The sequence below is a fragment of the Mixophyes fleayi genome, chromosome 1 (genome assembly GCF_038048845.1).
Source record: "Mixophyes fleayi isolate aMixFle1 chromosome 1, aMixFle1.hap1, whole genome shotgun sequence".
NCBI classification, from domain to species: Eukaryota; Metazoa; Chordata; class Amphibia; order Anura; family Limnodynastidae; genus Mixophyes; species Mixophyes fleayi.
Genome location: NC_134402.1, coordinates 412,850,187 through 412,872,622, shown reverse-complemented (window position 1 = coordinate 412,872,622; position 22,436 = coordinate 412,850,187). Strand labels below are relative to the sequence as shown.

General features: G+C 40.8%; 1 protein-coding gene across 1 annotated transcript in view; it reads right to left on the bottom strand.

The window, feature by feature from the left end:
- LOC142109367 (interleukin-31 receptor subunit alpha-like) overlaps window positions 1–21,955 on the bottom strand; it is a 64,592-nt gene extending 42,637 nt beyond the window's left edge. The window contains exons 1-4 of the mRNA XM_075193529.1: window positions 20,067–21,955; window positions 6,036–6,165; window positions 5,048–5,205; window positions 3,589–3,707 (exon numbers count right to left, since the gene is read on the bottom strand). Coding sequence (XP_075049630.1) covers window positions 3,589–3,707; window positions 5,048–5,205; window positions 6,036–6,165; window positions 20,067–20,442 — 783 coding nt within the window. The 5' untranslated portion in view covers window positions 20,443–21,955. The remainder of the gene's footprint in view (window positions 1–3,588; window positions 3,708–5,047; window positions 5,206–6,035; window positions 6,166–20,066) is intronic.
- Between the last annotated feature and the right edge of the window lie 481 nt (window positions 21,956–22,436).

Here is a 22,436-nt window from a genome sequence, read left to right as displayed (position 1 = left end):
AGGCATGCAGTGGGGTTGATTGACTCAAAAGCACTGTAGGCCTTCAAAGTCAAAGGGTTTAGTGGGCCACGGCCTGGCTTGGCTGATACCCAGATGGAGACCTCTATTTGTGGTCTGCAACCACTACCTTAATTGAATATCTATTAATGTAGGAGAGAAAACCCATTATTAATGCTGTGCAGCTCCAGTGATGTCTATGGCCCATTCATTTCTATAGCTCATTCTTTTCAATGGAGTTTCTGTAGCGTACAACTTCATTAAAATGATTGGGATACAGGAATTAATGTGCCATAGAAATACATGTTAATAATTTAGCACAACACTGTGTCAGGCTGGAGACCTTCTGGAGATTACAATGGAGCAGAACACTAACCGGAATTAGCACTACTGAACTGGTAGGTGCGGAGTCTAACGTACCCTTGGTATTCACCAGGGACCCTCGCAAGGCTGCACAAGGTACGCAGGTCGCGGTCCTACTAGCCAGTTGCCGGTGTAGTGTAGAAGAGTCAGACGGTCCGGGTCACACCAAACAGGATAATACGGTACCAAGGGAAATCCAAAGAGTAGTTGCCAAGCCGAGGTCACAGTACAATGTAGGTCACGCAGATATCAGAATAGTCGCCAAGCCGGGTCACAACGGGGAGCAGGAACAGATGAAACTCACAGAAGCACTAAGGCACAAAACCAGGAACACAGACTAATAACCTGTTACTCTGGCACCCTAATGGCGCCAGAGCCAGGTTTAAATAATAGGGGAATGCCGCTGATAGGAGGACCCAGGAGGCGGCGCTGATCGGCAGCAGTAGCGTCCCGTTGCTAGGCAACGGGACGGAGACAGGGCGCATGCGCCCGACACAACACTAGGAAGCCGGAAGCCGCCACGGGGGATCAGACATCCGTTCCCCGGCTGACAGGGAATCAGCGGGGATGGCGTCTGACACACTGTTGTTAACCTGTAGAGGGTAATTACACAATGCATTCCTATAGAAACACGCTTTCAAAGCGTGTTGGAATGCTTTGAATGCATTGAATTGAAACAAGTAGAGTAAAAAAATGCATTGTGAGCCAATTGCACTCTGACACTAGTGTGAATGCAAATAAGTATTGATGCATTGAATACAATGGGTTTATTTTAACATATGGTTGCATGCTTTGCAACCGCATTAAAATTGCAGTGTTTAAATGCAGGTAGATAGAGATGGGCGATGAAGGATGCAAATAACAGTGAAAATCATATATGAAGCACACCTGAAGCACACCAGAAAATACCTTGGTTTCGTACCAGAGCGCATCAATGTTTTGCACACCTCCCCTCTGCTCTCAGGATCCGCCTCTGCAGAGCTGAAGTGACATACTTCACTAAAAATGCCTTCACGCCACCCAACTCCTTCCCTGAGCCTGTAAATGTGACCATCTTGCTCAGAAAAAATATTTGCCCAACCAAAAACCTATGGGCACTCACACAATTGAGGGACATGAAAGGTCCAATTGTGCTTCTGTACCCTGGAGCTGCTGTTTTGCACTTTGTAAATGGCCTCCAGTATCAGCCTTCCCTTATAAAGGTTCATATATACATATGTGACAGGAACGGGCCACACTGCCAAGATAACATCTCTCACCAGCCCATTAATTTCCAGGGTTACATGGACTGTCACCCCAGGACCAGTTCTTAAAGTTCGTTTGGCAGATAGGGGGAGGGCTTGTTGCAGACATATGGGGGAGTAAGAAGGAAGGGACAGGATATGAGGGACAGCTAGAAGCCCTGACACGTACCGAAAGCATGGAAGAAGTTCAGGAGTGGTGCTATCTAAGATCTGGAGGTGGGGAGATCAAGAATTACCCATTCCACAGGACTGGCCCAGACATTGTGGCAGGGACACAGCAGAGAAGCCACTGTGGAAGGCTGACTCATCTCCACTCCCACTCCAACCCCCTGGTCCAGCGCCCATCAATTTTTAAGAAGGAGAGACCCAGGGGTTTGCCTGGGGGAGCGAAAAACACAGTGGGAATTTGTCCATGGATATAAGGAGCCACACCAGGGGGAAGTGGGGGTGGATCTTCTGAGGATTGATTTCCTGGAAGGTGCAGGGCTGACTGGTGTTGAGTTTCTTTGCTGCATCAGCAGACCCAGTGATCATCGCTGCCCTAGATCTTGGGATGGAGGCTGTTGCTCCATCTGGGGACCTGTCATCACCTCACTCCATCGGGAGATACTCGTGAGGTTCTGGGTAAACTGGTGCACCCTCAAGAGTGGGGAGACTGAGACCCAGAGCCCCATGCTGGTGAAGAGTTGTCCATCATGGTGAACATATCAGGTCTCCCTGAACCTCCTGTTGAAAGACTCTTTTGCCTGTGAAACTGTTGCATGACAAAGGCGGATAGGGAACTTTGCTGGGACTCCTATTGACACTGGTGATCCGTTGACCTATTGTTTAAAGTGTGCATGAGGAAAAAGTGTTAATGAAGAAACAATAAAGATAACGTTGTATCTTTCGTTCTCCTCCATGCCTGTGTGATTCCTGAACATAAGAGGGCAGGGTAACCTAGAGAACTTTGGTTCTAAAAACCCGGTATTCTAACAACACATATTTATAAAAATGTACTAGCTAAAGTATCTGACGTTGCCAGGGTTTAAATCTACAAGTTATTAAGTTATCAAAGAGTTGGATGTAACTGTCAACATTTTAAAAATAATTAGCAGCTTAACAGCTCTTCCAACACACCCATGAAGGGGATTGCCCAGTGTAATTTTTTTATTTTCATATTTAATATTATTTAAATCCATCCAGTGGAAGGCACAGAACAGGATCCCTGGGTCAAAGATCTGCCCACCGTACACCAACAGGAAGATCGACCGGGACCTTAACCCCCTAAAATCTGGCCAGGATCCAACTGGTCCAGCTCACATTGGTTTCATCCCAATCAGTGCAGGGGTGTCCAAATGCATAACCAGACAAACAAACCAAATCCATCCAGTGGAAGGCCCAGAACAGGCTCCTTGGGTCAAAGTTCTGCTCAGCGTTCACCAACGGGAGGTCCGAGCGGGGCCCTAAACCCCCTAAAACCTGGCCAGCTTCCAACTGGCCCAGCTCATTTTGGTTTTATCCCAATCGGTGCAGGGGTGTCCGAATGCATAATCGGACAAACAAACCAATTAATTTTTTATATCAGATGTCATCCAAAGCCATCCAGTGGAAGGCCCAGAACAGGCTCCTCGGGTCAAAGTTCTGCTCAGCGTTCACCAACGGGAGGTCCGAGCAGGGCCCTATACCCCCTAAAACCTGGCCAAATTCCAACTGGAGCACGTCGCGTTGGTTTCATCCCAATCAGTGCACGGGTGTTGAAGATATTTGCCTACAAACAAATACACAAACAACCTTCTTCTTTTATATATATAGCTATAACAATAACATATAATGTACTTTCATTAAATATTAGGTTACATATTAAGTTACATTTACAACTATAAGTGATTAGCCCACTAATTGTTTTGCAAGTCCTAAAATTTGCACAAGCAAGAACATGGCAATTTATTAATAAAAGCAGAATGAATTTGATATCTCGCTCTGTACATCATTATTTACTTACAATATGCCACTGAGTTGACACGTTCTCCCGATATCTCACTTGTCCATTGTCACTCAGCTTAAAGCTTAAGGAATTGGATGCGTGAACTGCGTACTGGATATTTGGAGGTTCACAATTTACTAGAATAAAAAGGAGACTGTGAACCTCTCCTTCTCTCAATGAACACAAACCATTCCCCAAAACCACCCAACCACACGAATACAATAGACCAAGCCCCCTGTTGCCATAACCACAGCCCTAAACAATAAGGCCATTCCCCTTTTGCCTGCAAATCAGTATTGTCCAGTGAAATCCGGCGCATTGAATTCCACAGGAAAATAAGTACGTGTATAGTCCAATTAACCATTAAACCATTAAATCTAAAATACACTTTATCCAATAAATAAAAGACATAACAAATATATCATTATTAAAATGTATTTATATAGCACAACCCTTTGCAGAGAAATGTATATGGAAAATAATGTTAATAGGATTTCAAACATATATATATTTGTAATTTAATGTACAAGTAATGCATGTAAAAACTTATGTAAATAATATCTGTATAACTAATTATTTCACTTTTTACAGCAGTGTCTTGGAAGGAATAATGCACTCCCTATTTTAAATTATTATGGATATCCTTGTTGACTTCTAATATTATAATTTTTATCTCAGTGGATACATTATCTATAATATAAATGCTTAGTGGCGTGTGTTAGTCTGTCTGTGTGTGTGTGAAAAAAAAAAAAACCAAGCTGCAGCGCCACCTGCTGGGCGGAGTTATACACTGACCTACTAAATTCTTAGTGTGTGTGTAAAAAAAATTTCAGAAAGGGCTGAAATTTGGTATACTAAGATGTTTTTAATTTGTAAATTTAATTTGTTAATTGTTAAAAGTGTTTATAAAGATTTAAAAAATATATATATATATTTCTTGAAGGAGAAGTGACAGTTGGGAGTGGTTGGTGGTTGCCGGGGGTGACAGTGGGGAGTGGTTGGTGGTTGAGGCCTGGGCTATGGCCCAAATGCATGACAAGAACCTTTTTAACACCTTAAGTAGCTTGATTTGACTGGAATGCATGAGTATCATGCACGGGTTAACTTGTCCTATATATTTGCCTAACTGCAAAATATTGTCCCCTGGCCTTTTAACCAGTGGTTGAAGTGGTGGTGTATACATGGTTATGCCATGCTGTCACTTTTCCTACTGCCGTCATTGTAAAACTATAAAAGTACATTCTCTTACATTCTCATTACATTTTCCATAGCGCCACTTCTAAATTTACATAGCGCCACTTCTAAACTTCTGCTTCTACCGCTGCTTTTACCTAAACAATACTGAAGTGACTGGATTGCTGGCGTAATATATTTTAGTTTCCTGATTTTAGAAGTATCATTTATAATAGAAAGGTTGTGAAGGGAGGTTTGTCATTTACAAAATCAATCCTTTTTACAATGATATTGAAACACGAACCTTGAGGTACAATTGAGAAATTATTTGTCTTTACACAATGGCCAGAAACGTTGTGATGTGATACCCAAATAGTTGTCTTTTCAGTCACAGCCAACTTATTCTTCCGAATGGTATAATCGGGTCCATTTGTAGCAATTGCTTCACAATCAGAATCAGACCTTGAAAATATAAAACAGAAACATGTATATGAATAAATTAGGTAGTGTCAATATTATTCATATTTATTCTTTTATCCTTGATGTATGTAAGCCATGCTAACTGCCTTTTCTAATCTGTATCGTTCCCATAGTTAGCAATATTTTCAAATATTTTCCATTGGGCACTTTGTTGCTGAGCTGGTGCATCCAGTGATGGGGGACAGGAGCCCCCCTTAGCCTTCACCTGCTGCCCCAGCTCCTTCCTGTTTGTTATAACTTGTAACATTTGTGTATAATGCCTCCTGATATGTTATTGCAGATAGATGTCTCTTTCTTTGATTAAATAAATTGTTTTAACTTATTACTGAGATTATTGTGCGACCTGAGAGTAATGTGTGACCCTTTTGAAGTTAGAGGGCCACACTATGTCTTTGTCAGGTTGCCCATCACTGTCCTACACTGTTGTACTGGGCCTTGGGGCATTACAATACCCATCATATCATGTTTACTGAACTTGGTAGTATGTTATTTTTGCTATTTTATTATTCATTTTTCAACAAATATTAATTTATAATGATTAGATAGTAAAATAGGGATATTTCCAGGACCAAATCTTCAAAACCAGAGTCTGTTGACAACAGTAAATTCCTACTGTCAACTCCACTAATTATTCCCTTAAAAACTGAATGGGAGCAGTCCCTGTCCTATGGAACTTGTCCTATCTTTTATCTCCGAACATACATAATTTCATGCCTGCTTATTCTGGAACATGGTTAGAACACAGTGGTGCTCTGCAAGGTCCCCAACATTGAGCCTGCTTCAGACATAACGTTAACTAGTGGTACACTTACCATAGATGTAGCTTGTACTCTGTGCTCTTCGATGATGATGATGACAAATAAGGACTCCATGAGCAATGTACATGTAGAAAACGTTTTTTTGTATTGAAGACCGACTTACAAAAGATCACATCATGCCAGTCTACAAAAAGACAATTATATTTACAAGTGTAACTTCAAAATATTATAACAAACACACGGATGCACAACCTTTTTTTCTACAATCTTTTCCTTATCTTTGACAGAGGAGCACCCTGCTAGCATTAGGCCTTCCTATTATACATAATACAATAATTATTCAGGTTCAATGCACATTCTGCCATAAATGTCTCCCCACGGAGAACATACAAACTCCACACAGATAAGGCCATGGTTGGGAATTGAACTCATGACCCCAGTGCTGTGAGGCAGACGTGCTGACCACTAAGCCATCATGCTGCCCCTCAAATGCTAAAGGGCATCCTACTTACTTACTGTATCCTTACTTACCTGGCTTTTATTTCCTTTTTATATGAAGCAATCCTTTAAGCTCGTGGTGCCATTCAAAAACCTTGTGATTTAGGATTTTTATACAGTTTACTGTCGATGACTGTAATTTTAGAAGAGAGGCTCAGGGAATGTGTATAGTGGCAGTGTTCAGGCATCTTATATAGAAATGAAGGGTCACAAAGAGTAAGAGTAATTACAACATTCTGGCTCTCCCTCCTGTCATCTAAACTCTAATGCAAAACATCAGTTTCTAAACTCTAATGCAAAAATGTCAGAATCTGATTTGCAGCTATGGCAGGCAGTATTCATACAGTGTATCAATGATTATGTGACAGGAACTAAGTTAGTGGTGGAACTAACGCAAAGGATGTGGTGGTCAGTAGGCCCAGAGGGGAGGGGGGCCATAGTCGCTGCACATCTTACAGCGCTGGCAGTAATCACTAGTTGATTCAGGCATTACTAGTGGCTGCAAGCAGTTCCACCATTGCCTGCATCTACTATGATCTCAGGGCATGCGCAAACCATGAAGCTGAAACCATATTGCACTACAAGTGATGCAAATGTAAAAAATGTTTTTGCATACAGGCCAAATACTGTACGCTCTAGCATGGTACATACACATATTGGCCAGCTATGATATTACATGACATCTAACAGTTGGGCTAGGCTGCGACCTTATCACAACTCTAAATCAGGTTGTGTATTTTATATTTCCCTCCTGCGGTATGTTTGCTTTTGCACCCAGTAGCTCCTAAATCTTAATCAACCCTATAGTGAGCGCCCAGCAACCAACCGTAAATTCTCCATATGATCTCTCCAGTTTAATAGTTTTGCTTTATGAAGTTGCTACAAAAATTCAGTCTACTCACTATTACCAAAGGCTATGTAAAGAGCTCAGTGACCCCCCACCAGTCCAGTTTACTTATCCAGCATACTGACTGGGCAAACTTAACTTATAAATTAACACTAGGGGGTATAATCCGGTTTCCGCGGCGCGTTAAAACTATTACCGTTATTACGGTAATAGTTAGCTGAATTTCAGCTCGCAGCTCCCTGAGCCGCGAGCTGAAATCCAGCGTGAAAAGTACCATAATAACGGTTTTTCTGCGCACTATTACTGTATTAACGGTAATAGTGCGCGGACCGCGAGATTTTCGCCGTTTCCGCCAACAATTGAATATGCCCCTAGGAATGATATTTTAGTTACCTCAGTTTAAGTATTGCTTAAGTTTGTTAATTTATATGAAAAGACACTAAGGAAAAGACTTATTTTAAAATATATGTGAATCCACTATATTAATGTATATTACAAAGTTAACCTAGTTAAGGACATAATGTAAACAAAGAGAGCTAATCACCTCTTGCTGGCTAGAATCATTAATGGATCGTTGGCATACCTCCCATATCTGCCCCTGGCATCGGGACAGGGGGCGTGGCCATTTCATGACAGGAGCGTGGTCACGCCCTCTAGGGCTGTAAACCATTAGGCTGCCCGTTACATACCTCCCTTCCCCTAACATACCCAACCGCAGGACAAGCATGTCCCTGAGTGGGACATTTCAGTGTAATTTCAGTGTACAAATAAAGCTATCAAGTATTTGTGTACTACATGAAAAAAAAAGGCACTATTAAACTTATGTGCAAAGTAATAAGCTAATTTGCCCCCTTTGCATTGTAACATGGTTTTGTCCAGGAGAAAACTTACTCATTTGTTTGCCTTACTTTCCTTAATGAATCAGGCCCATTTTGTATGCATAATGAATTTATTGATATTAATTATATATATGTATAGCATGAATAATATAATCATGTATGTATGTTTTTTTTCCCTAAGTACCAAAACCTACTGGTAGGTTAATGTTAGTGTGTGTGTGTGTTGTAGTAGTGGTGAAGAATTTAGACCGTAAGATTCACTGGGCCAGGTACTTGTGTAAATGATTAAAGATTCTCTGTAAAGCAATGTATAATATGTTGGCGCTAGATAAAGGTTAATAATGATAATAATTATTGTCCTAATAATATTGAATGGTTAATTTATCAATTTATTTTCCATTAAGAAATCTTTACTATACTGCGGTTATTTGAATTAAATTATTATTGCAATCTCAATGTGATGCAGGATTCATGATAATTGGTAGATTTGATTCTGATGTTATTATAGGCTTCTGGCATAATGATTAATAAATTAATATTCCACTTAACAAGGGACCAATCACAATCAATGTATATAACATATACAACACATATACATATACATATATTCAACTATTGAATCATACAAATATATGCATTATTCTAGATACAAAATGCTTTGGGTGTGAATTCCTAATCTGTCAGATGTCTGTGACGTTGAACACCTTATATGATGTGGATGTCTTGAAACAGAATAAGGTCTTCAGGGCAGACAACAAAAAACAGCGCTGATAACTGATGTACACAAAAATTGGAAAGATCAATCCGTGAGGGTTATACAAACACTTTATTAAAAATGTTAATACAAATAAACCATAAAATAAACAAGATAAAATCAACACTAGCCAGCGGATAAGGATGGTGCATCAAATAGAACCAATGGAATAGGTATATCATATACTGGAGGTGGAAAAAATATATATACACGTAACAATAACTCTCTAATTGATTGCAAATATGGGATCCCACAATGGAGAGTTGTTACTGTCCAGTAACCCAGTCACAATGCATAAAGTGGAGCCGGATTGATGGTACGAGTGTGGCCACACTGCTGGAACAAGATTAGTTGGTACCGATGATATAAGGAGCACCACTTATAAATCTCTGGCCCGTGAATCCCGGAGATAATGATGTCATAAATGCCACAAGTTAGATGTAAACTCTGTTAAGCGGGGACATGTCCCTAAACTGCTGTGGCAGAAAATAATGTAATATATTCCACAAGTGAGATGTATACTCTGTTAAACGGGAGCCTGACCTTAGACTGCCGTGGCAGAAGTCGCGCTACAGACCTGATCCCAATCTCAGTCCCGTATGGAAAGCTGTACGTATGGTCTTCTCACAGCACGTAGCTCCGTAGAGTCTGTGGAGAAACCGTAGCTGACTGATCCAATCCGATTGGGGAAATCTGAAGCGATTACTGCAAGCGTGACACAGAGTGTAGATAATGAAACAACTTGAAGTGGTAATGATAATCTCGGGGAATTCACTAAACCAGAAGCCAGATGCATGCAACTGGGATGTCCAGCGGCTCAGTGTGATATCCAAGTCACCTGACACATTTCTTCACCTGCCGGGTGATTTCATCAGAGGAAGTCAGGGCAGAGCTGGCAGATTTAAGCCCGGGGGACGAGACTCGACACAGCAGCCTGCTAGGAACATTATAATGCAGGTGACCCAGTGACCCAGCCCAGGTAGCCCACTATGGGACTGGCTCAAGGAGATATGCCACCCTGCCCCCCAGCCCAGCCAGCCCCGGAAGGTCTGTGGCTCCAGGCAGACCTTCCCTATTCAAGAGTCAGATTGCCATTATTACTGCTTGAGGAAGCCTCCATTCAGGGAATACATATAAGATACTGTATAAAGGGGTATATATATTAACCGGTAAAGAGCCTTATAGACGGCAAAAGGTTCTTTCACCGCTTTTTGTTATTTAAGAAAGTGTTAACACCAGAGAAATCAAAGATTCTCCAGCATTAACCTAATTACCAGCACTTATCACTGTCCAAATAGACTTTTATGGGGACAGCAACATTAGATAATTTATTAAGTTGCAAAAAGCAGAGCTCAGGATGGCTTCACTGGATCCCTCTCTGGCTTCACTGGATCCCTCTCCAGCTCCCCTGGATCCCTCTCCGGCTCCCCTGGTTCCCTCTCTGTCTCCCCTGTTTCCCTCTCTGTCTTCGCTTGATCCCTCTCTGGCTTTGCTGGATTCCTCTCCAGATCTCCTGGATCCGTCTCTGGCTCCGCTGGATCCCTCTCCGGCATCGATGGATCCCTCTCCAGCTTCACTGAATCCCTCTCTGGCTTCGCTGGATCCCTCTCTGGCTTCACTGGATTCCTCTCCGGCTCCCCTGGATCCCTCTCCGGCTCCCCTGGTTCCCTCTCTGTCTCCCCTGGTTCCCTCTCTGTCTTCGCTTGATCCCTCTCTTGCTTCGCTGGATCCCTCTCTGGATCTCCTGGATCCATCTCTGGCTCCGCTGGGTCCCTCTCCGGCATCGATGGATCCCTCTCCAGCTTCACTGAATCCCTCTCTGGCTTCTCTGGATCCCTCTCTGGCTCCCCTGGATTCCTCTCTGGCTCCACTGGGTCCCTCTCCGGCATCGATGGATCCCTCTCTAGCTGCACTGAATCCCTCTCTGGCTTCGCTGGATCCCTCTCTGGCTCCCCTGGATCCCTCTTTGGCTTCGCTGGATCCCTCTCTGGCTTTGCTGGGTCCCTCTTCGGCTTTCCTGGAGAGCGCTTTCTTCATTAGGTTTCTGTAAAGAGCTCATCGCTGGGGTTCCCATAGCAGCCCCGGTATGGTAGATTACAGACGTGTTTCATTATGAATCGCTGCGATTTCCAGCAATGCATATTGATTACTGCAGTGTATTGATAAATAGACCCTTAAGTGTATTGATTGTGCACAGTTTATTTTACATCTTGTGGTAAATCACTGGCACTACATACGTCAGTAATGGCAGCCCATGACTATTCTCTTTTTTTTTAACAGGATGCTGCCGAATTTTACTTTAAAGAAGATTCTGATCTGTGGTGTGAAGGTAAAAGATCTTCGTATCCTGTGTAATCACAATGAAGAAAAACACATATATTTAAATATCCTGTAAGTAGATTTACAGAGAGTAGCAAATTGCTTTGTATATCTATACACTTCATCATCCTGCACTACCTACTTTTACATATATAATTATACGTTACATTTTTTAAGAAATTTAAGAAATGTTGTAAAAATATCTAATGTCCTGTTATGCTATTTTCTACATAGTATATATAGCATACTACCAAACAGTCCTGATTTTTATAGACAGTCATTTTTTTTGGGAGTAAAAAACCATGGCCTATGGGATATGGAAGATGACAAGAGTTATGATGTGGGAGGATTGGGAATGTTGTGAGGTATAAGGCAACTGTTGACTGCAAACTAGAGACGAGCGGTTCGGATTTGGAGAAGTCTGACAGATCCAAGTTTTTGGGGTTCCGAGTAGAACCAAAACACGACTCGATTCTTCGCCCCAAAATTGGATCTGAAAACTTTTCTCTTTTCTAGTCAAAGTAATTTTACATTTTGTCAAGGGTAGGCAGTGACATCTTTATTAAGCAGGTAAAAAAAAACAGGGTGTTGTGCTTGAGTGTGAGCAGCAGGGTGTTCGTTTCTTTAATTTGTTTGTTAAGAAATAAGAAATAATTATTAAACTATCATGTATTTTTGCCACTTCTCTGTCACTAACTTTAGCCAACCAGCTCGTTTCAGACTTTGGCCACAAATGGTGAAAATTTGGACAGTTAAGATGAGATCGTTAGAAAATAGACTGGAAATAACTGGAAATGAATATTAATGCCATAAATAGTAGTATAAGAGTAAAATCGAAATCACATAATTTTACCTATTTTTCACAATTTTTTATTAAATCCAAATCCAAAACCAAAACCTTTCAGTACTTTGGGGCAAAACCAGTAACAAAATCTAAACACAAAGACGTTTTAGAACCAAAGCCGCATCTAAAATCAAAACAAAGCTTTTGTCAGGCACTGTCCCCGCTGTTCTCCCATGGAGCAGGGACGGTCACCTGGCAGTTCTGGCCGGGGGCGTCCTGTTGCTAGGCAACAGTTGCGCAGAATCCCCAGCTGTCCTCGCACCATCAGGAGCATGAGTGGTAGCGCTGCCCGTTGCTAGGCAATGGGAAGCTTTTGAGCTTTGTCAGTCAGTGTGTCTGACCGCCCACTTCCTCCAGCCTCTATTTAACTTCTGCTCTGGCACCATTAGGGTGCCAGAGTATCAGGTCTCCTGTCTCCAGCATTGTTTACATGTTCCTGCTCCAGTTTGGTTTTGACCCAGTTTCCTCTGACTACTCTTCTGGATCGTGCCCGTTATTGCCTTCTGTTGTGACCCCGGCTTGTCGACCATTCTCCTGGATTGCGTTATTCCCCTCATCTTTGAGATCTCGGTTTGTCTGTCTGTCTCTGTGGATCTCCTTTCGGTACCGTCTCCTCCTGATTGGTTTGACCCGGACCGTCTTCATTATTCTCTATCACTACACTGGTAACTGTCTTGGAGGACCCCGACCTGCGTACCCTTTGCAGCTAAGCCCAAACCTTGCGGGGGGGACCCTAGTGAACACCAGGGGTACATTAGAATCTGCACCTCTTAGTTCAGTGGCGTAAATACCAGTTAGTGGTTTTCAGTACATCTTGAGTCCACAGCGCCTTTTGAGTCTGACAGCTCTGCTGAGACTATTATAACCTGAGGATAGGGTCACATCACTTACACAGTACACAAGACATTCCTCTCACATGTACTGAGCGATTTAGATGTGTCCCGTGTTCCTATTGGCTGCCAGTGATGTGAGGACATCAGTATTGTCAACAGTAAAGTCAATGAACAAAACATAGTGTGGCATGTAGCACAAATCATTTTTTACATTTGATAAATAATTTTAATTGGGTGCGCCAAATTTTTGTTTGTGAAATAAAGTTAATTTTGTCAAGCATTTAATAGTTTTACAGCCACAAAGTTGTTTTAACCCACTAAAGTCATTTTGTAAAGCTAATATCATAAATTGGTAAAGCAAAATCTTGTAGATAAGTTATGTCAAATGTGAAATTACAGGAATGAAAATTTTTGCAACAAAATGTAATCTTCTGTGCCTATAGAAAAAAGTCCTATGCACAAATTTACACAAAAATTATAGTTTGCCAGTTGCATAATAGTATCATAAGTATTACTTATTAATTTGCATCATACATCACCACATAATATTTTTTCTTCTTCTTACTGATTTCTAAGATAGTAGATATTTAGGGGTTTATTAATTGTAGGGAGATAAACATTAAACCCTGCGTAAAGGGAATTTTTTTCATAGAATTTAGGGCTTCTCCGTATTTAATAGAGATGAGCGGTTCGGATTACTTCAAATCCGACGAAAGCTGACGTTGAGGATCCAAGTGAAATCGAGTCGTGACTTGGTTTCTCCTGCCAAACGCGGATCTCAAAACGAGGCAAAACGAGGCAAAATTTCCAGCAATTTTTTTTTTCCAGAAAACGCGCTATATATATATATATATATATATAGTCCTTCCTCATTTTCTTCAGTGCCATGTTAGAAGAGACAGCGTGTAGGGAGAAGGTTAGCTGCGGAGCTCTGCTCATAAAACAGCATTAATGATGAACCAGAGACATAGGAAAGCAGTAGAATCCTGTCATTATTGTAAAGCAGTTCTATAGAGAATAGACAGCTACAATAATTTACTGATCAATTGCTTTTAATTTCAATCTTAAATACACTTACATAGACAATTAACTACTTGTTGTTGGTAATGCATTGCATATATCTAACAGTACTAGACAGTATATCATCCTTTATTTATATAGCGCCACTAATTCTGCAGCACTATACAGAGAACTCACTCACATCAGTCCCTGCCCCAATAGCGCTTACAGTCTAAATTCCTTAATACACACAGTCAGACTAGGGTCAATTTGATAGCAACCAATTAACCTACTAGTATGTTTTGGATTGTGGGAGCAAACCGAAACACCCAGAGGAAAACCCACGCAAACACGGGGAGAGTATACAAACTCCACACAGGCCCTGTCAGGAATTGAACTCATGACCTCAGTGCTGTGAGGCAGAAGTGATAACCACTAAGCCACCATGCTGCCCATAGTATATAATGACTGAGTTAGACTGATATCATTCTGAACTATTATATTCTTTGAGAAAAATAGTGCTTTTGCTGACAGACTATTAGCAGCAGAATCCAAAAAACAAACACATTTCTTTCTTGTAAACTTGAAAGTTTTTCTAGTGAAAGTAATCTTTGGCATTGACAAGTGACATAATTTAGAAAAAAACTGGGTGCTTGCATATGCGATTCAGCAAAAGTTGCACACCCCAATAAAAAGACTATATATTATAAGATTCTATTTTTTTCTATTTTGCAATACATTTATATTTGGAAGGGTCATTCAGTGTAATCCATATTTAAAGAAGGCTGTTTGTGAGGGGCAGCAAGCAGCTGGACCCCCCCAAAAAACACAATATATTCTAATTTTCGATTTTTCAATCTATTCAATGCTATCTAATTTGCTGTTGCTATATAAATAAATGAGGATGCTGAGAGATAAATGTGGCCTGCAGCCCTACTACAAAAATTCAAAGATTAGGCACACAATATATTGCCAGAGTATCCATCAGTTGCCAAAAGTATGGCTTTGAATACCTTGCCGCTATATAAATAAATGAGGATGCTGAAAGGTGAATGTGGCCTGCATCGCTACTACAAAAATTAGGCACACAATACATTGCCAAAGTATTCATCGGTTGCCAAGGGCATGGCTTTCATTACCTTGCCGCTATATAAATAAATGAGGATACCGAGAGATGAATGTGGCCTGCACCTCTACTACAAAAAGTCAACAATTAGGCACACAATATTTGAGTATTCATCAGTTGCCAACAGCATGGGTTTCAATACCTTGATTTACTTATATGATCTGTGTCACAATGATGCCCTTCTGAATCAAACCATATATTTTATGGGGAGGGAGGGAGGAAGAAAGATCATTCCCCTGGGGTAAGCTTCGTCCAACACCGGGGTAAAGGGAACTGCCCAAGACTTGCAGAGGAGGTGGTCCCTTAGACCCATGTATATAAATAATGTAAATTCTATAAATAGTAATATAGGAGCAAGAACAGCTCAAAATGACATTATTTTACCTATTCTTCGCAATTTTTAATTAAATCCAGATCCAAAACTAAAAGCAAAAGCAAAACCTTTCGTTTTGTTCGACAAAACCGGTAGCAAAGCTGAACCACGAAGTTGGGTTAGAACTGACACCAATTTTTAAACCAAAACACGAGGTTCAGTGCACATCTCTACTATTTAACAAAGTCCCCCAGCTAGTAAAGGCTATTGCTGGGGGCCTCTTCTGAGCATGTGCAGAGCTGTTTCAAATAAGATACGCTGCACAAATAAAGGGTAAAATCAGATTCTGTCATTTTTCTAATTTAGGTGCAACATAGAAATCAACCATCTGATCACTGCTATGAGTTACGACAGCTATTTCCTGTGCCCCAGTATTCATAAATGTTCACAGTGGTCAAGCAACTGCTCTTGGACCAAAAGGTTCTGGGGGCTCAGTGCTGCTGGCCCCCTCCCACCTCTCTTTGCAAACATAGAAGGACCTTTACGGCCCCATCAACAGCTCTAGGAGGTTTCTTTTAAATCAGGATATTGTGTGATTATTGCACAGTGCTCCCCTAAGAATTCAAAACTAGAAAGTCTATTAATGTCTATTAAACAGGACAGGCTGATGCTTCAACATGTTTAAGGAGCCGCGTCTCAGATTGTGCTTCGGGGTCCGAAACCTTTAGCTACGCCACTGAATGTTCCCAAATGTATAATTTTCTATAGCAAATTCAGCATTTTCTAAGCTTGCAAACATTTCCTATTGAGCTATTTAAGATATTATGCTGAAATCACATTTGTTAAATTTCTTACTGCAAATTACTGTCATTTATTTACTGCCTCATAAGCGTACTTGCAGTAAATCAAAAATAAGTCCAAACCCTAAATGATTCTATTTTATTTTCCATGGGATTATAATTATAATTATTATAGATCATTACTAAACACTGCATCCGTGTGTTTTTTGCAGGCATTACTTTTTTGGAAATAGTAATCTGATTTTGTATGACAAATTTATGGTCTGAAAATTGGTATTAATGGAGGAAAGCACAGTTTTTTTTAATGGCTGCATTCATTCCCCTAATCATTTAGTGAAACTGTTTTAAGGACAATTTTGCTGATATTAACTATATCAAAACAAAGTTTCTAGCCAACAAAAAAAGGTTTATATTAAAAGGAATCAAACAGAAATTACTTAGATGAATGGCTAATGTAATCAGTTTACATGTTACATGCACCTTTTCTTATGTGGATATTCGATATATCAGCTAATAAATCCTATATATTACTTTTTTACATTGGATTTACACTATAGTACTAACCCATTGGTTGTTTATTTTTTTTCTCACCACAAAATGTACATGATTTCTGGTTACTCAAAAAGGCTCATATACGAACCACAAAAATAGTGGATCCGCTTATATATATGTGCAGGTGAGTCTACTTATATATATGTGCAGGTGAGTCTACTTATATATATGTGCAGGTGAGTCTACTTATATATATGAGCAGGTGAGTCTACTTATATATATGCGCAGGTGAGTCTACCTATATATATGTGCAGGTGAGTCTACTTATATATATATATATGTGCAGGTGATTCTACCTATATATATGTGCAGGTGAGTCTACTTATATATATGTGCAGGTGAGTCTACTTATATATATGTGCAGGTGAGTCTACCTATATATATGTGCAGGTGAGTCTACTTATACATAAGTGGAGGTGAGTCTACTTATATATATGTGCAGGTGAGTCTACTTATATATATGTGCAGGTGAGTCTACTTATATATATGAGCAGGTGAGTCTACTTATATATATGTGCAGGTGAGTCTACTTATATATATGAGCAGGTGAGTCTACTTATACATATGTGGCGGTGAGTCTACTTATATATATATGCGCAGGTGAGTCTACTTATATATATATGGAGGTGAGTCTACTTATATATATGTGCAGGTGAGTCTACTTATATATATGTGCAGGTGAGTCTACTTATATATATGAGCAGGTGAGTCTACTAATATATATATATATGCAGGTGAGTATACTTATATATATGCGCAGGTGAGTCTACTTATATATATGAGCAGGTGAGTCTACTTATATATATGAGCAGGTGAGTCTACTTATATATATGTGCAGGTAAGTCTACTTATATATATGTGGAGGTGAGTCTACTTATATATATGTGCAGGTGAGTCTACTTATATATATGTGCAGGTGAGTCTACTTATATATATGTGGAGGTGAGTCTACTTATATATATATGCGCAGGTGAGTCTACTTATACATATGTGCAGGTGAGTCTACTTATATATATGTGCAGGTGAGTCTACTTATATATATGTGCAGGTGAGTCTACTTATATATATGTGCAGGTGAGTCTACTTGTTTGATGAGAGCATTTCAATGTGCACCTTCACTTTCTGCTCTTTGCACCTGTCAATGTCAAATTGCAACTACATTTCTGGGTTTGCAGAAACACTGGAATACGTGCGTGGTGGAAACAGTAAAAACATCACTGGCACTTTGGGACCACTCTTTTCATTAATTGAAGCTTTTTTTTTTTTTTTTCTCTAATGCTTCTTGGTTTAGTTTGATATCTTGGGCCGGATTCATCAAGACAGGCATCCTGAGCGCAACCCGCGTTTAGTATTAAACGCACATGTTTCAGCTTTGGCACGGATCTCAAGATACGTGTGCTGTTGAAATCGTAATCTGGTCTGCTGTGCTCTACTACATAGGATGCTGCAGGACACGTCTAATACCTACGTGGATGATAAATTCGCAAAAAAAGCCAGAGGAGATTTCTTTTTAATTAATGTCACCTATTAACAATAAAGGCATTAATGATAAAACAGTTAAAAAAAGTGTTTGTTTTTTTCGTGAAATACATTTATTAGGATGTTGTGAATGTCTACTGAGCATAAACTACATTTATACAGTTGTTTGTGATTGCAAGGTACATGGCCTGCTTATCCAATAGACTTACTAGGCTGCAGCCTAGGGTGCAGGGCTTTAGTGGGGTGCAAGATTTTGGGGGTGCAAAATTGTGACAGGGAGAGGTATAAACTGAAATTAATTTTAAAATATAAGAGACTAGTTGTTCTCCAGAAAACACGGGGAAAAATGTAATAAGGATTTAATCTTGACACATTCCTATGGTAAAGGCAGAAGAGAATTACTCATCCTGGCAGGAGCTTGAGGATAAACCAGTAGGAAAACCAAGGATGGGGACAGGGGCAGGAATGATTGCCCCTCACCCCCCCCTTCATGCCATCATCCTCAGTAGCGCTCGTTCACGCCTCTGTTCTGCTATACAGTTATGATTTTAATGAATGAAATGTTTGATGTGACCCATTTAAAAAGCTAAGTCGAGCTAAGCATTGAAAACATGGGAACATAAACATTGGTGGGAAAGGGGGATTAACCTTCCTTGGTATTAGCGTGGCGTGGAAGGTGAGGGGTGCTTCAAGCATATTAGCCTAATGCGGCATGAACCCCTAATCAGACCCTGAGCATACATACAAGACTGTCACCACAGTTGATCATGACTTAGATGACTAGCCCTTTAGCTGGAGGAAGAGATACTTCAGTACATTGACTACGGCAAAATGTTCACTCCCTGAATGCATAGGATCTAGTAAGTGCCCTTTGCATTCGTGGACACAGCGGACAGGGCTGCGTTCACGGACGTATCTCTCAGGTTCTTGGCATGCGCAGAACGATTTTGCATACGATACGCTCAAAATCGTCAGATACGTGCCTTGATGAATCGGGCCCCTTAAGTTAATCATGAGGAGACATCAGGACTGTCATTACTGCATGTGTCACGTTTTAGTGAATAATAAAAAAAAAACATCATCTGACCCATGATCTGTAGAAGACTCATATTTTTATCATCACTTATCACAGTAATAAAAAAATGTTTTCTCCACTATTAAAACTAAGCCTTCTGGGACAGCATCAAAACTGCCTGTTCCCCATGCGGTTTCTCCTGCAGAGATAGCTTCCGCAAGTTATTATCACGGCGGTGAAAGCTTTCCCCAGAGCAGCCCCTGTCAAGTTACAGAAAAAAATAGGTATTTCTCATTTTTGACTAGTGAGCACCTTTTTTGTTATCATTCTTTGTTTTGTGGATGTCTGTGTACTAGGCAGTGGGCAGGATAGCCGATCAGATTATCACAATCCTGACAGCAGCACAAATCATTTCAGTAGAGGAGCGTGGGGATCTTGTAGGAGGCAGTGATCTTTCCATTTGTGTGATTATGTTGGTGAGGACAGGGTTGTACGTGACAAGGGCAGTGCCAATGTGAGGAGGGGAGGAGAATGAAGGTAAGCTCAACGACACATAGAGAGAGTTATGTGCTAGAAGGATTGAGGTCCCTAAGCAGAAAGCGTTGTGGTGTGAGCTTCCTGTCAGAATAATGCAGGAAGATTGTGGTGTTAAATGTACCTCTTCATAAAGTGGAGTTTAAAGAGCCTACTTTATATTTCACAGTTTCTCAGAAAATTCCTATGTCCTGTGTCCTATGTCATAGTCTGTTACCATATAACATCATCTCGCATACAGGACAACTCCGGAGACTCCTGACAAACCAACATAAATGGGACAACTTCTCTGTAGAATTCTGACAATCAAAAATATGTAAATGCTTAACTTACCCGGAGGCATACGACAATCTGAGCTGTCACAATCTTCTGAGAGAGCTGCTAAAAAACAAACAAACAAACAAACAGAGGATGGCAGTACATTTTCAAATTCTGCAAGAATCAGAATTGCAAAAGGTATGGTGTATACATTATTATGCAACATGGGATGTAACAAATATCCTAATCCTTGATGTGTACTCATAGTTTGCTTTGTACAGAGACTCACCAAGTGAGCATCATTATGACTTATGTACCCAATTTCCCCATTGCACAGAGAACTGGATAACCATGTAGCGATGCCAACACTCATTGAAGACCCACCAGGTGTAGTAATGCCATCATCGGAAGTGCACCACTTGCTTTTTTCACATGAATTCAAAGCACACATCGGTGTTGCTCAGGAACGGTGCTGTGTTATCAAGGTGTGAAGTTATACTCTGATTGGCTGATGAGTTGACTAGGAAAGCGACCACAGTGCATCTGATTACAGTGCTCTGCTTACAGATAAAAGGGATGATGTCTTGGCCCGACAAATATTACTGCAACAGTGGAGACAGTCTGAAAGAGGACGAGACCAAGAGAAGAGCATGGAAATATGCAGGGATTAGTGAGGGGAAAGGGAGAGAGCAGAAGGGACTGCCAATGAACTGTCATATTCGCCTGTTGTATGGAAGAAAACTCACTGGACTTAATTTATGTAGCACACTTGGGGGTAAAAGTATCAAGTTTTGCCTGTGAAGACATTGCCGTTTTAAATATGCCCTGCAAAGTCACAGAATATCGGCAACTTGCAGAATGCGCAGGTTGATACATTTACCCATTGATGTGCACTGAAAATTGCTTTGCCTTTGCACCAGGGACAGACTGGGCTGGGGGCAGGATGGCATCTGCCCCCCGGGCCGGTCCCATAGTGGGCTACCTTGGGCTGAGTCACTGGGCCACCTGCATTTTTTTCCCTAAAATATTCCTAATAAGCTGCTCAAGTTGAGTCTTGCCCCCTGGGCTATAATTTGCCAGCCCTCCCCTGCTTTGCACAGGTGCATCTTTATGGCTTGCCCAGTGTACTTCGGGGGGGGGGGTCTTCACTTACTTTCTGATCTTTGAAAATGCCGCAGTAAATTAAATGCACTTATACTTGACGGGGGATAGTGAAAATCAGGAGGGGTGCACTGTGCAGAAGTGTATTGTCACATCAAAGTGAAACCACCTACTACTTTGAAATCACCTATTTCATTGATTTAAGCTTTTCTCCTCAAATAAGGGATGTCCTCACTGAGGAGCAAGTATTAGGCCAAAAGACCAGAAATCATGTATATATGCACAGTGAAGACACACCGCACCAGTGGCCAACTGTATCAGCAGCACCACTGACTCTAAGGAAAACCAGCCAAACCATCCTTCCGCCCCTGTTCCGTAGGTGAACTTCTTGCATAAATCCATCAGTTGTGCGCTATGAAAGGTAACAATTCTAATAGATCAAGTGTGTTTTTCAGTATTATTGGAAAGTATATAAAATACAAATGTATTGCACTTACAAATTTGTTTGTAGCTTAGATGAACTAACTAACAATCATTATAAAAGTTTTAAAACTGTGTCCTTATTGTGTTTATTTTCATGAATTTTGAATTTATTATTGCAGATGAGACCCAGCACATTAAGAGAAGGGTAAACCTTCCTTAACTGCTGCAGCTAGTGCAATAAACAGTGAATAGTCTCTGCATATTGTGTGATTTTGTGGCTATTTACTTGTATCACTGCATTCCTCTCAACATTTTAATTGTGTAATTTGGGACACCATGCATGGTCGCATCATATAGGGCTGTGCCTAGCACTTCTATCACTAGGCCAACCTCAACACCACTCCACTCAGCACCTCCACATTGACATGGGAACGAGCCTCAGGTACAGGGCCTGATTAAGGGTTCTGGCCAGCCTAGGCTAATACGGTCGCAGCGCCAACCCCCCCACCCACTGAATATATAGGTGTATAGGAACACTCCTGAATATGAATGTTCAGGTGTATTCTCCAGCATTCAAATTTAGACAGATTGTGCCATTGTCTCTTACCTGTTCTTGCTCTTCTCTCTTTCAACTTTGTTATCCTTTCGCTGGCTTCTGGAAAGTTGGCGTCCTGTTTTGAAAATGCAAACATTTATTAATGCAGAATGTTAACAAACCCTGAATGATTAGGCCCTTTAGTTAAATAAAACACTCCATTATGGCCAGCTAAAAGTTCCCCATTGTACAGGCATATATAAGCAATATCTGAATATTGGTTGTCAATCAATTAACAACCTCTACCAACCCCATCCCACTAATATTTACTATTCTAGTGATTGCTGAGACCACAAAGAGCATCCATGTAACCGCCACACAATTAT